This window comes from Mesoplodon densirostris, chromosome 3 (assembly GCF_025265405.1).
Source record: "Mesoplodon densirostris isolate mMesDen1 chromosome 3, mMesDen1 primary haplotype, whole genome shotgun sequence".
Classification (NCBI taxonomy): domain Eukaryota; kingdom Metazoa; phylum Chordata; class Mammalia; order Artiodactyla; family Ziphiidae; genus Mesoplodon; species Mesoplodon densirostris.
The window spans coordinates 54,938,957-54,954,470 of NC_082663.1; the positions used below are offsets into that span (position 1 = coordinate 54,938,957).

The 15,514-nt window shown below is 40.5% G+C and overlaps 1 protein-coding gene across 3 annotated transcripts in view; it reads left to right on the forward strand.

The window, feature by feature from the left end:
* LOC132486164 (microtubule-associated serine/threonine-protein kinase 4-like) overlaps positions 1 to 15,514 on the forward strand; it is a 211,477-nt gene that overhangs the window by 171,490 nt on the left and 24,473 nt on the right. For all 3 annotated transcript variants that reach the window (XM_060092980.1, XM_060092977.1, XM_060092978.1), the window contains 7 exons: positions 1,681 to 1,819; positions 3,402 to 3,534; positions 4,398 to 4,563; positions 6,429 to 6,530; positions 12,599 to 12,721; positions 13,157 to 13,269; positions 15,067 to 15,194. In XM_060092980.1, coding sequence (XP_059948963.1) covers positions 1,681 to 1,819; positions 3,402 to 3,534; positions 4,398 to 4,563; positions 6,429 to 6,530; positions 12,599 to 12,721; positions 13,157 to 13,269; positions 15,067 to 15,194 — 904 coding nt within the window. The remainder of the gene's footprint in view (positions 1 to 1,680; positions 1,820 to 3,401; positions 3,535 to 4,397; positions 4,564 to 6,428; positions 6,531 to 12,598; positions 12,722 to 13,156; positions 13,270 to 15,066; positions 15,195 to 15,514) is intronic.

The window sequence follows — 15,514 nt, forward strand, 5'->3', positions numbered from 1 at the left end:
GAACCAAGGCCAGGCAATTAGATGGCCGTATTCCCAGTCATTATCTTCTCATAATTGCTTGTAAAGTGCCAGCTCTACTATAACAAAGGGAAAATTAGTGCTATTTGGAAAAAGGTTGTTTTCCCTTTTTAATAGCTTTTCATCCTAAGTACCTCCTCTCAATTGGTCATTAAAGTTAGAATATACGTGATGGGATTTTTCCTACTTATTTTTATCACATATCATAAAAACATTCATTACAATGGATCTTCTTAAGGAAAGTATTAAAAATATATCCTTTTTGGTATATGGTATGAAGTTAAAGGTGAGTTAGGAGAAAGGTACATTCAAGAAAATCTAACTTCCAATCTAAAAAAATAATGTAAATCAACTTATTTACAAAAGAGAAATAGATTCACAGACATAGAAACCAAATTTATGGTTATAAAGCGGAAAGGGGGGGGATAAATTAGGACTATGGGATTAACAGATAGATACCACTATGTATAAAATAGATAAACAACAAGGATTTAGTGTACAGCACATGGAACTATATTCAGTATCTTGTAATAACCTATAATGGGAAAGAGTCTGAAACTGTATACCTGAAACTAACACAATATTATAAATCAACTATAGTTTAATTTAAAAAAACTAACTTTTTTTTTCTTTTGGAAGTTTGTGGTCTACCTTTTAAATGCTCCAAGTAATCTTATTTCCATCAATTTTACATGAAATTTTTGAGTGTTTCCATAGCCATGACTTACTGACATAAATAGAGCTAATAAAATGAATAGATAAGGAAGGGCCAAAACAATTTTCTTTTTTTTTTAATTTAATTTAATTTATTTATTTTTTATACAGCAGGTTCTTATTAGTTATCTCTTTTATACATATTAGTGTATATATGTCCATCCCAGTCTCTAAAACAATTTTCAAAGCATCTAATTTAAGCCCTTGTGATTGTTTAAACAGAATCCGCAAACTTATAACTTGAAGAACCGTTAAATATCGTTTTCATTTTGCAGATGAATGAACTAAAACCTGAGAAGGGGTTTCACTAGATATTTAGTGGTAGATACAACACAAAAACATAACTTGCCTGATTTCCACCCATTGTTCTTTTCACCACACCAGTACTTTGCTTTATTAACTTTTGTTATGGTTATTTTAACAACAATAATTAACGTTTATCACATGTTTAATATGTGTTGACAGCATCCTGAGTTCTTTACACAGATTACCTCATTTAATCCTCACCATAAAAGGGATGACACTATTCATATTCTGATATTACAGCTGAAAGAACCAAGACCAGCTTGCTTAAGATGTCCCCACCTGTAAGAGTCAGAGCTGGAATTTGAACTCAGGCAGCCTGATTCCAGAATCCATGTTTTAAAATGGTTTATTTTAAAGTGTAACACTGTTCCTAAAACACATCATCAGTTCTTCATCATTTAGTTTCACTTCAGGCCAAATCTGCTCTCTCATGAGCAGTGCTTCTTAAATAAAAGTCTATATTTTCTCCACACCACATCATAAGTAGAAACATGATTACCTAACACAGTCTCCACTTATGAACATGATCGACTATGTCTATGGATAGAGACCATTCTACTTTGAAATTCTGCAATCTAAACTGGCGATCTTTAATCCCAGCTGATACTATACCTGCTAAGTCTTTTTTTGTGTGTTTTACAGGAGGTGACTGTGCTACCTTAATGAAGAACATGGGTCCTCTCCCTGTTGATATGGCCAGGATGTACTTTGCTGAGACAGTCCTGGCCTTGGAATATCTACATAATTATGGAATTGTACATAGGGATTTGAAACCAGACAAGTATGTACACGGATGAAATACGTCTTTTTTTTCACACAATACAAAAATGTTTGTCTGTAAAGATGTTTTCTTTTAATGCTGCTTTGTACATTTTAAAATTCTCCCGTAATGTTCCCAAATGAGTTGTTTTTAGCAGTATACATGATGATTTTTGTATAATCTTTTTAAAGGCTATGCTGTTTACAACAGCAGCTTATAAGAAACAAAGAAACAAAAAAAGAGTATTAAGCCAGGGTTAGTTAATTTTTTTTTAGTTTTTTTATTATGTAAATAATAGGTACATAGAATGCTATGAGTTGTTTTCTGGATAGTTTCTGCATTTAGAATGATACTTAAATAATTTTTTCTCCCCCAAGATGATATCCTTGATATTCTATTCTATTTTATTCACAATTTAATTTTTTATTTAATTTTTAGTCTATGTGGAGTTCATTTTGGTGTCTGATTTGAGATACAGATAGACTATTTTTACCCAAATGACTAGGTATTCACCTTGACACCATTTATTAAATGTTCCATGCCTTCTCCACTAATCTGAGACACCTCTAGAAGTATTTCTTTTTTTTTTTTTTTTTTTTTTTTGTTGTGGTACGCGGGCCTCTCACTGTTGTGGCCTCTCCCGTTGCGGAGCACAGGCTCCAGACGCACAGGCTCAGCGGCCATGGCTCACGGGCTCAGCCGCTCTGCGGCACGTGGGATCCTCCCGAAGCGGGGCACGAACCCGTGTCCCCTGCATCAGCAGGCGGACTCTCAACCACTGCACCACCAGGGAAGCCCCTAGAAGTATTTCTTATTAATATGTAACGATTTTAAGTGTGCCAAAATTTTATAAAATTAACTTATGCTCATTACGGAAAATCTGGGAAGTACATAAAGAAAAAACTTCATTCACAACCTTCCCAATGAAGAGAGCCGTTAGAATTTGGCCTGTACCCTTCCAATAGCTTTATGTTTTTTAACTCCTCTACTCCTTTAATGTTTTAAATAATTAAAATGTTCTTTGCCACTTAAAGTGAAAAAAAATTAACTGTAAATTCATAAAGCTCTCAAATGTGAATTCTTTGCATGTATAAGACACGTAGGTCTTGTGCTTAGTGAGCAGACACTTAAGTTCGAGCCAGAAGTTGAAATCTGAAACAATGCTACATTTTTCTTCCAAGTTCTTTATCTTTTGTCTCATTTGAATCACAGATTGGTTGCTTATGTTAGTTGCTGATGTGTGACGTGGGATTATCAGTAGCCCTTTCTCAACTCTTTTCTTATTCTGGAAAGGGAAAGGTGTCAGAGTTCCATACTTGAATTTTTCTGAGAGCTTCAAGTTGTAAATGATGCTGTATGTGACTGCTCCAAGGGGGATGGGCTGAGCCCGGTCTCTGGCCTTCCCTTGTGGATTACTCTCAGCCGCCAGATACACATATTTAGCATCTTTGTGTGACTTCATCTCTTTGCAGGCTGGGTTTTGTGATACGATTGATACCTATGTATTACATAGTCTTATCAATTCACAGTGGGAGGGAGAAAAGTAAAAACAAAAAATGAGCTTCAAAGTGAGTGTTGTAATATATGTCCTTCTGCTTCACAGTTTGTTGGTCACCTCCATGGGGCACATAAAGCTGACAGATTTTGGATTATCCAAGGTGGGACTAATGAGCATGACTACCAATCTTTATGAGGGTCATATTGAGAAGGATGCTCGAGAGTTCCTGGACAAACAGGTAAGCTCGCGTGCTGTTTGGTTCCAGAGAGAAATACAAAGTGCAGTGTTGACAGTGGAATTCAGAATCAGCTTGCCTAGGCCATCTTGACATTAGTGCTGGGGCTTTAGATGTCTATATAAGCCTTACGTTTAATAAAGCGCAAATTGCTTCCATTTTTCTCCCTGGGCCTCTTTGAAATGTCGGTCCCTCCACATTCCTCCCCCGACATTATGGTCTATTAGTAAGACAAACGATCTAACTGTACACAAGTGAGAGTGTGAGAGAGACAAATGGAAAAACTGTTTTCGTAAGGAATTCGGGAGTCTCAGGAGAGCCCTCATGAAACTCATGATGCGTTGTACAATCACAGGTGCCAAACTCCGAGCCATGGCCCATTTCCCTTTAAGCATGCCTCATTACCATGTGCCCACAATCTGTTCATTGTACAGTTACTTAAGGTGAACACATCTCAACTGTCAGGCTTTTATGAAGTAACCAGGATGTGAATCTATTTCAGTCATATAAATACTAAAACTCTCTCTGATAGTGTCAGACGAAAAAATGCAGTATTATTTTAAATCCAAGGTTTACAAATGTCCTTGTAAAGTAAGTAAAACTACTCAAATTTGAAATTAGACATTACACACAGTTTCACATTAGAGCAGCATTTTAAACTTTGCTTTTTTTGGTATTTTAAGTAATTCATTGCTTTTGGTATGATAAATACCAACTTAGAATCACTGTTCTTAAGTTCTTTGTCCATGTGGTTCCATGTGGTTGAGCAGGTGCACTCTAGGCAAAATAATTGATATTTAGCCATCTTGCTCATTTTACTTCATGTCTAATATTCTAATTATTCTAATATTGCAATCATCTTTTAGGTCTGTGGCACACCTGAATACATTGCACCAGAAGTGATTCTGAGGCAGGGCTATGGGAAGCCCGTAGACTGGTGGGCCATGGGGATCATCCTCTATGAATTTCTGGTTGGATGCGTGCCGTTCTTTGGGGACACTCCAGAGGAGCTATTTGGACAAGTCATCAGTGGTAAATATTGTCAGCAGTTATCTCTAAGCCACTATTGGGCAGCAGCTATTTAATGTAATTCTGGGGAGTATCACTGTTTTTACTAAAATGTTAACCTATATCAAATGGTTTAGCCAACAGATTAAAAGAACTCACTCATCATAGCACATAACTGACTTTCACAATCTCAGGAGAGCAATTTGTGTTGGGAATTGATCTGAGGAAGTTTTGTTAACATGGAATTTGGAAATGTACTAGCAATGTGACCAATTTTTATGGTGTACTTTTTCTGCAAAAGAAATTGGTGTGGGATTTGCAAATGATTTCACTGCTGTCCAGTCTTCCTTTCCATAGTAGGAAAGTTGCACCAGGGAAGAAAAGGTTAACGTGGGTAACATTTACACAAATGGGAAAAATGGCTATTGGCACAGTGAAGAAATTAACAAAAATGTAATAAACCCTAAAACAAATGTCTACCAAATAATAAATAATGAGAATGGGGAGGAAGCGAATTTAATCCACAGATTGTTAATGATTTCATTGGTAGTTGTTATGGTGTAATGTTATTTCTTAACAGCTGTTCATCTTTCATTTAAATTCAATAACCTTTAGATCTTAACCTGCAAGCTGACCCTAACTATTGTTGTGTGGCTTGTGGCAAAACTAAATGATAATTAAATAGGCTTTATTACTACCCTACCTGCTGTTTTTATAAATTTCCCTGGAGCAGAGATCGAAAAGGCCTCTCTTCCTCAAAGTTTGTCAGTCATCACTCACATCTTCATCACCTACCTCTGGTCCATTCTGGACTGTGCTTAGAGTGTCCAACAGTGGAAATAGGGGGACAATTCCTTTTGGTATGAGGAGCCTCTTAATCACAGCATTATTTTCCACCATTGACTTTGCAAGCCAGGCATATTTGTAAACTTTAACAAAGTAGATTTGTGAGTTGCCTGCAGTGTATAACCCTTTTATACAATATCTAAACTCTTTATGGATTTATAACTAGGCTGTTTTCTGATACACCAAGGATGAATGGCAAAAGGAATCAACTGTTTAATTAACACAAGCAGCAAATGCTGGCTGTGTTCTGTCGATGCCTTATGGCTCAGATGCATATTCATGTTTTATTTTCCAAATCAGATTTAAACTGCAGCAGAGGAAGCTAGAGGCAAGCACATGCAGAAATAACTCATGTTTTTATTGCATGCCCATGCACACAAGCATGCACACCTATCTTCAGGCAAACTCCTTTAGAATGTAGAACATATTCTAATATTTATGACAGATTTTAAGTACTTCCATGACTACAGTTCCTTGGCTTTTTTTTTTTCTTCTTCTTCTTCTTCTTCTTCAGTCTTAGCATTTTGACCTTTCCTTTGTCTCTGGAAATGGTTATTTTTACAAAATTATTTTTTGCTTCTTGGAGCTGAAGAACCCTGGGGCTGTGGCCAGGTTCTCAGTTGAGGATGATGGTAGAAGAGAAACCCTGACTCCCCATGATCCCTGGATGGGTGACATCAGAATTTCAGAGTTTCCACTATATTGAGCCCTCTTAATAACTAGAGGACCAATTAGTAGTGACCCAATTCTACCAAAGAAAAGCGAATCAAAAAGGCAGATGAGAGGTACTGCTCATTGAAGTGTTCTCTCCCTGCCTTGTTGACAGCTGTGCTATTCATATCTTGTGCAGCAGTGCTTCTCAGACTTGACTGGGCCTAGGAATCGACTGAAGGTCTTGTTAAAAATGCAGATTCTGAGTCAGCAGGTCTGGGGTGGGGCCTGAAATTCTGCATTTCTAACAAACTCCCGGGTGATGTCCATGCTGTTGGGATGTGGACCAGCCTTTCAGCAGTGAAGTCGTAAACTACTTTTCTTCCTTTTAGATGAGATCAACTGGCCTGAAAAGGATGAGGCGCCACCACCCGATGCCCAGGATCTGATTACCTTGCTTCTCAGGCAGAATCCCCTGGAGAGACTGGGAACAGGTTAGAGCACATACGTTTTAATTTTGCTAAGATGCAGGAAATAATGTCAATGTGGAGCACTCAGAGGTTTGTGTTTGTGTGTTTTTTTTTAATAGGAAACAACTGTTGGTTGATGTAGACTATGACTACAATATGTTATAACAATAATATTTTGGATTTTTTTTTCCTGATTCAGAATAGTATGTACGCTAAGAGGGTTGGTGGCTGTTGTTTGTCTTTTTTTGTTGTTGTTTTTCTTCTTTTTTGCAAAGCAGAAATTATTCTTAACTTGTTTCAGTAAATAAAATTTCTCTGGAAGAAAACCTCAAGGGCACATGTAGCTCTTCTGTCCTGAAAAGCATGGATCTTTACAATTTGAAACCGAGGATTAGGGATGTGGAGGTTTTTTTGTTTGTTTGTTTGGGGTTGTAAAATATATATATTCCTAGAAGGATTTGACCCAGCAGTTACTATCTGCAGGCTTTGAAACAGGTTATCAGTACTTGAACTAATTATTGGAAATGAGTGCCTGGGGTTGATCAGCACCATGGCCCAAGAAAGAGGATTAAAAAACATTGACTTTCAAGATTAAGGAGATAGTAGATTTATTTCTTGCTGATTATTTTTCCAGACTGTTCTGCTACCAGTTTTTTGGTTTTGCCAGCTCTTTTTCCTTTTCTTCCTTATATTCTGAATAGACAGACTTAGAGATCCCAATACAGAGTTCTAGCCAACCCCAATATGTGATTTTATCTAGATGAGACTAAATAATAAACACATATAACATACACACTTGCACACACACATACAACACACACCACACACGTACACTGTATCGATAAAAATTTTCATCAGTGAAAATTGTTGACTTCATGGGTTGTTTACTCTGAGCTATTTCATTCTACCTCGTTTTGCTAGAAAGATCAGAAAATACTGAGGAGATCATTCTCTCACCCAGTTTTTCCAAGGCCAAAATCATCTGCAACAGCTCCAAATATATATCTTACATTGTTCTCCACTTTTACTCACAGCTTCCCCAGTTGGAGAGCTCTGTTCTTGCTTAAGTATGGAATGCTGTGCTACCTAGAGGTTATGATGATGCATTAAAACCCCTGGGCCCAACCTTTATTCTGTAAATAAAGTTTTATTGAAACACAGTTATGCTGTTCAGTCACATACTGTCTATGGCTGCCTTCATGCTACTCTGGCAGATTCGAATAGTCATGAACAACTGCATGGCCCACAAGGCCTAAAACATTTACACTCTGGCTCTTGACAGAAAACTCTTGAAGACCCTGCATTAGAGAATCCAAGACGTTTTGGGGTGTTTTTTTTTTTTTTTTTTTTTTGGCCGTGCCATGCAGCTTGTGGTCTATTAGTTCCCCAGTGAGGGATCGGACCCAGGTCCACAACAGTGAAAGCTCATATCCTAACCACTGGACCGCTAGGGAATTCCCAAGAATTTTTAAAATCAGGACTCAGTTGGCAAAACTGCTTTGAGTTTCATCCTGGAACACCATGTGTTTTTTGCCTTTTTCAATGGACGAGTGGGCCTTTAACTAGGAAAGGCAATATCATGGGACTTAAAGGGATAAACTCCAGAGGCAGATTGCCTGAGTTTCAGTCTCAGCTGTGTGACCATGAGCAGGGTGTTTTCGCTTGTGTGCCTTCCTTCCTCATCTATAAAATGGAGCTGACAGCACTATACCCCAGGATTTTTGTGAGGATCAAAGATCATGGACTCTGGCTCTTAGGACCAGATGTGACACTGCTGCAGTCTTATCATGTTTACTTTTCTGCATATATAATCTCTGGCTTTCCCCTTTGGACATATGAGATGCAGAAATTGTGGTGGTGCCCCTACTTCTGGGCTGACTGAACTCTTTGGACAGAATCCTTTATATTTCTTGTCGCCCTATTTGGTTTTCCTTTTGTCTGAAGTGACTAGCAAACTGGTTATTTCCCACCATCTGTGACCTGCGGTTAGATTTGCTTTATAGTTCAAGCGATAAGAGGAGCTGTCCAAGAATGGGTGTCAAGGCTCTGTGTGGGGCAGAGTTTTGCCGGGTGATTTTACTCACTTGAGCCAGATATGAGAAACAGTGGCATTTTAAGATTGTCCTACAACAATACAAGTATCTATTTGTATATCCTAATCAGCTGTCCCAGGAGAGTGTTGTCCTAAGGTAGGGCTAAAAATATATTGGAATCAGCACACCCCCTAAAGAGTTCCCTTCAGTGTTCGTGTGTCACTTTGGAGAGTTTTCCTCCTTAGTATCTTGCCCATTTCTGTCCTCTTTAAGAATATGTGGACACTTGATTCGGCTTTACTTAACAAGACAAGGGCTATGATGGTGGTCAGTACATCCATGTTTATATATTATACGCTGCAAGTTTTCTCTGCACATTTTCTGCTTGACTGCTGCTTTTGGTCTTTCCAGGGTTTGACAGATTGAGAAACAAATCTTCTAGCAGAAGCTCAGAAGAGACATTTAAAAGACCCTGCCCAAGCTCTTAGCATTGTCAAGGAGAGCTTGTCAAACAGGCAGGTCCAACAGGACAGGTCCCAGTAGGGCCCGGAGAATGAGGCTGAGAATCTCGCAGGCTTGCCATGCTGCTTCCAATGACAGCATTTTGGATTTAATGCATATTTAGCGGGCAAAATAATGCACCGTGAAAATGTGCAAGTGCGCATTTGCCCGAGAGACTAGAGAGACTGAGAAAAGGAGTGTGAAGAACATAGTGGATGTTTAAGAACCTTCTATGAAGGGAGAGGAAAACTCAAAGGAGAACATTAGTGCCAAAGCATAACTTGCAATTTGGGACCTTGTCGTACTTGAACTCGACTGTTGAACTTGCAGAGTATTGAGGGGCAGCCAGGCTCACTGGCCTTGAGAGCTGCTCAGATGTGACTGACTCCCACCCATGAGCCAGCTGGGAGGTCGTGAGTCCTTTCTTTATTGCCCAGAGTCTCAGTTTCCTAATCTATGGAAATGGGCATGTTACACACCTCGAGGGATTATTGTGAGGATTGAGTGCAGGCATGTTTATGAAGGTATCTGGTACGTTAACCTAGTGCATAATAGGAGCTCAAGAAATTGTCGCTTTCCCTTCCCTTCCTGGTGAATTCTTACAGTGAGAGCTGACACTTGCATGAGCTCCTGTGTCTGATGATTTGCATTTGGCTTGTAAAGCCATCATCTATATTATACCAACGGTTTAGCCCAGAGTTCATTTTTCCCCAGTGTGTCCATTTCATTCTTTTGCTCCCCATCTCTCCAAAAGTGCATGAGAAACATGACCCAGTGAGAAGCACCTGCTTCTCAGTGGGGCACAGAGGCCAAAGGGTGAGAACTGTGCACTGGGTCGGCAGTGGGCTGGGGCTCCTTGGGGAGGACCCATTTGGTACTCATCACAGAGAGGAAGGGAACGCTCTCACCGATGTGGGTGGGTCCCAAAGGTTAGCAGGTCGGGGAGCAAAAACTCGGGATATTGTCTGGAAGTGTCTTTCGAGCTTTTGGGTCTAGAGAACTCTGCTTTTCTGGGTAAAGTTGAGCAACCTGGGCATGTCAGAGCTGTCCTTTGCTGTGGCAGCTGGAGTCATAGTCATCGCTGGATAGTGCATGGTGGGCCACTAAGTAGGGCTTGACTCTTTGGACCTCAGTGTCACTGGCACAGTGAGGGAGTTGGATAGATAAATATTTAAGCCCTTTTAACTTCTCCAACAGAAGATCACTGGAAGAAAATGTCCCTGGCAGCTGTGTTTGAGGATGTTGATTGGGATAGACGAGAACCAGGATACATGGAGGACTGGGGTTGGACTGGGCAGAGGTGCTGGGGAATTGGCTGTTTGGCTGTGTTCCCCAGGATCGGCAGTCGAGAATCCATTTGTAAACTGATGCGAGAAAGATGGCACGGTAGAATCCAAACTGAAATATGCCTCCCCCTTATGTGGCCTGTGGCGCTGTGGCATTGAGTGTTTTTAGACAGACCTCAACTCAGCCCCTCTAACCCTTACTCACCTAGTAATCTTGGTCCAGTGTGCTTTACTGCTTATTTACTTTCCCCATCCAGAAATGGAGTCGACAATACCTACTTCGTGGGGTTACTTTCAGTGGTTTAATTAAAAGAAGCAATTTCCTCTCGCATCTAGGGTAATACTAGTCAAAGTTGGCCCTCAAATCACAGCTGCTAATGCTATTGCTGTTGGGATCAACATCAGACTTGAGTATTGTGCTATAAACACGGAAAAAGCCTGGCTGGAATTCTATATGAAGATTCTAATCAAATGCTTTGTAAAGAACCCATTCTCCCTTTTGGAGGATGATTTTTCCACTTTGTTTTTTTTCTCTCTGTTCCATTGTCTTCAGAACACTGGTTTCCCCTGGCTGGGTTTAGAGCTCTAGCCAGCCTGCCCCTTATGCTCAAGGGGCCCAGTGGGGACAGAGCCACGTCTTTGAACCTTACAGACAGTTCCCCAGCCCCAAGATCCAAGCCCATTTTTCATTCAGATGCAATTTCTCATCCTATTCCTTTCGTACCCCACTGAGGACAGGATGAGAAGCATGAGTGACAACTGTATTAAAGAGGCATTTGCAACACACATCGAGGGGCATCTCCTGGTAGGGAGGCTGATTAGACCCCGGCACCAGTCTTGCAAGAAATCTCTCTTTCTGGAATTGTTTGAAGATTGATTCTTCCTTATCTCCCCCATCAATAGTGTGCATGTTGGTGGCAGGGCGGGGGTCTGATTTTCATGCTGGGATTTAATAAAATGTGTACCTTCTTCTCTTTACATGAGGGATAGTGTAATATTTTGATGGGGCCTGCCCTTCCAAAATCTCTCTTTAAAATCATGAAGTGAATTAAAAATATTGTTTCACTGAACTGTGCTGTAATGCTAACTTGGCAAAAAGAAGCCTAAAACTTAGGGATTGTGATTGATGTTCATCACATGCATTATAAATCTATCAAACAGGTTTGCCAGTTTCTTTTTTTTCTCCTTTCTTGAATTTATTTTAATTTATTTATTTTTAACATCTTTACTGGAGTATAATTGCTTTTACGACGTTGTGTTAGTTTCTGCTGTATAACAAAGTGAATCAGCTATACATACACGTATATCCCCATATCTCCTCCCTCTTGTGTCTTCCTCCCACCCTCCCTATCCCACCCCTCTAGGTGGTCACTAAGCACCGAGCTGACCTCCCTGTGCTATGCAGCTGCTTCCCACTAGCTATCTAGTTTACATTTGGTAGTGTGTATATGTCCATGCCACTCTCTCACTTTGTCCCAGCTTACCCTTCCCCCTCCCCGTGTCCTCCAGTCCATTCTCTACATCTGCGTCTTTATTCCTGTCCTGCTCCTAGGTTCTTCAGAACCTTTTTTTTTTTTTTTTTTTTAGATTCCATATATATGTGTTAGCATACAGTATTTGTTTTTCTCTTTCTGACTTACTTCACTCTGTATGACAGTCTCTAGGTCCATACACCTCACTACAAATAACTCAATTTCATTTCTTATTATGGCTGAGTAATATTCTTACTTAAGAATCTGTAATCCACAGAATATAATTCCTACCAATGCTAATGAGCAATCCAATAAAATGTTAACCATTATATACTATTTAGGGAAAATTCATCTTTATTAAAACCTTACCTCCAGAGGAAATATTGCTGTGAACACATTTTGCACCTTCTTAGGTTTTTTGGGGTTTGTAATGAGCAAGTCTGCTTTGGGCCAGTGTGTGTCCACGTCCCCAGGTTCATCACAGTGGGATTTTAAGTGGCCACATCATTAACCTTTGAAAAATGGAGGAAGTCATGGAAGAATTAACAAAGAAAAACTGTACCGTAGCAACTGCTGTTAGCAAAATCAAATCTCCTGCTGATAAATTATGGAAGAATTTTTGGAGGTTTTGGTTGTAGAATGAAAAAGATTTCTCTGACTTCTTTAGTTCTCTCTTGATAGAACTTTTTTTTGTATTTCTTTTTTTTTTTTGGTTGTTCTTTGAAACTGGTTCTTACCTTTGCTGGGAGGATCATTTAACACGTTTCCCTCTGTCCTTCCCCTCCTCTCCCTTCCCCAAGGTGGTGCGTATGAAGTCAAACAGCATCGATTCTTCCGTTCCTTAGACTGGAACAGTTTGCTGAGACAGAAGGCAGAATTCATTCCCCAACTGGAATCCGAAGATGACACAAGTTATTTTGATAGTACGTGCATTATCTGACATAAAACATTATTTGGCCTTTACTTTGTAGAAAATCAGCTCTACGTTTTTTTTTTTTTTTTTTTTTTTTTTTTTTGCTGTACACGGGCCTCTCACCGTTGCGGCCTCTCCCGTTGCGGAGCACAGGCTCCGGACGCGCAGGCTCAGCGGCCATGGCTCACGGGCCCAGCCGCTCCACGGCATGTGGGATCCTCCCGGACCGGGGCACGAACCCGTGTCCCCTGCATCGGCAGGTGGACTCTCAACCACTGTGCCATCAGGGAAGCCCTCAGCTCTACTTTTGATAGTACCTTCCAGTCTTGAACGCATGGCTTCTGAAACATAATGCTGCTTTGATATTAAAACTCATAATTAAAATATCTAAATTAAAAACTGAAATTCTGAATAACTGGAACTGTTTCCAAACATTTCCCTGCAGCGCGGTCAGAGAAGTACCATCATATGGAGACTGAGGAAGAAGATGACACAAATGACGAAGACTTTAGTGTGGAAATAAGGCAGTTTTCCTCATGTTCACATAGGTTTTCTAAAGTAAGTAAAATATGGCATAAACATAGAAGGTCTCTGGGAGAATCTCCTACTGGTCAGATAGTTGGTGCCTTAAACAGCTGCACAGAATTGTAAAAACCCCATGCAGTGTTTTGGGGCTTGAGATTTTTTTTGGGGGGGGTAATGACCCCATCTTGATAATCCAGAGTCCCTACCGCCCTGCAGGGGTATATTTCTCTGTTTCATGATCCAAAGATTAGTATCTTTTTGCTTGGAGGCAGAGACTTGCATTCATAGTCATTATTGGAGTACCTGATACCATTTACATGCTGACCCTGGTCTAGCTCAGTGCTGCTGGGCCTTGGAGGCATCCTTCCATTTCTTTCATCTTATAGTGAAGAACGTTGAGCTCATTGTGTGCAGGGCCCTCTTCTAGTATCCCATGGAACACAACACAAAGGAGAAAGCTTGGTCCTTGACATAAGCCCAGACACTTGGGGACAGTTGATTGCGGAATGAGAAAGTCTCTTAACCGATGATAGAAAGTGTGAGTTATTATATTAAAGGGGCAGTAGGAAGCCAAGCTAGAATTTTGGAAATGGTAGAAGATAAAATCGACATCGGAGAAAGATGCTTTTTCACTGGTAGTGGTAAGATTTAAAAGACAAACAAAACGAAGACACACCTGATAGTCCTGAGATGGGGGCAGGGCCCTAGGAAGATAGAAATGAACCTAGAGGGCATCCTACCTTCCTTTTGCTATTTTCAGTAGCGATGTATTTTCTGTTGCCATGGCAGTTTGCATGATTATTGTGTAGCTTTTCTATAGCACTGAGTGACTTTAAAGTGTTCCGTATCTTTTTCTGAGTAACTGCCCAGGGTGCGTCTGCAAATTGGCCGGCACTGCCCTCCCCATTTACAGGAAGGACATGGAGAGGTAGGGATTTCCCTGGAGGGGAGGTGCAGGTCTGGCCCAGAGCCGGGACAGAAGCTTTGATAACACAGAGTGCGGGCTTTCCCAGTACTTGTTCTCTGGCCCATCAAAGCCAGCCCCTAAACTGTTCCCTGCCCACTGTCTCCTGTTCTTTACCCACCTTCCTCCAAATCCCAGGAGATTATAGGAGGTCTAAGGTCCATTCCCATGAGAGCAGCAAGTGGCTGGGTTGGGCAGTAGTGAGCGCTTCCTGGGCTGGGCTCTCAGCTCCCTATTTTAGCTTCCATCTTCCCTGTGGTACAGCAGAGCTCTCAGTTTGCCTAAGCTATGATCCCCTTCAGAAATCCTGGTACCAACATATGAAACTGCCTGTCTGTATGTGAGATTTATAAGCCAAACAAGTAAGTACCTCTGACTCCTAACCAAATATGCACTGCATCTCCCCCCAACATGTCTTGAAACAGGTAATTTATTCTTCTCTTCGCCCTCAATTCCAATTCATTTTTCTCCTTCCTGCCCCTGACTGGGGGCCATTAAATCTTTTTCTCTGTGATTTTCTTTTTCTGATTGACTTCATGGTTAAAAAGTAATGTAACATGTGCATCGATCCCAGGCCTAGAAACCGCAATGCATCTATGGATTTTGTTTGCAGATACAAAGTCCATAGTGAGATACGGTGAGAGGGTGATGAATTCATAGCTCCCCACTCCAAAAGGAAAAAATTGTACATTGACCACTCACCTCAGGACTCAAGTAAACAGCATTGGAAAGTACCTTTTGAATACACGGTCCCAATTCAAACTTCAGTCATAGTCTCAGGTTGTTCTGCCAGGATTTGTTTGGTTTTTTATTCTGACAATTCCTTTCAAGAAGATATTAATAAGCACTGACTATTTGTCTTGCAGGTTTTCAGCAGTATAGATCGAGGTACTCAGAATCCAGGAGAAGAGAAGGAAGACCCTGGGGACAAAACCAAAAACACAACTTTGCCATCCACGGAAACATTAAGCTGGAGTTCAGAGTATTCTGAAATGTATGTGAAATTCTTGTTAACAAATATCATAAACAGCAGCTACTAAGACAGTGGCTCTTAAATGTGAGTGTGCATCCGAATCTTCTGGAGGGCCTATACAAGCAGATTGCTGACCCAGGAGATCTGGGATAGGGGCTGAGAATGTGCATTTCTAACAAGTTCCCTGGGATGCTGATTCTGTCGGTCTAGGCACCACACTGTAAGAATCACTGCCCTCGACATGTCTTGGTTAGGCTACCTCAGTTCCATTTTCACCTGGTTTCTTCCAAAATTCACCTTGAACACAGTTTCATAGTATGTACAGATGCATGACTTTGTTT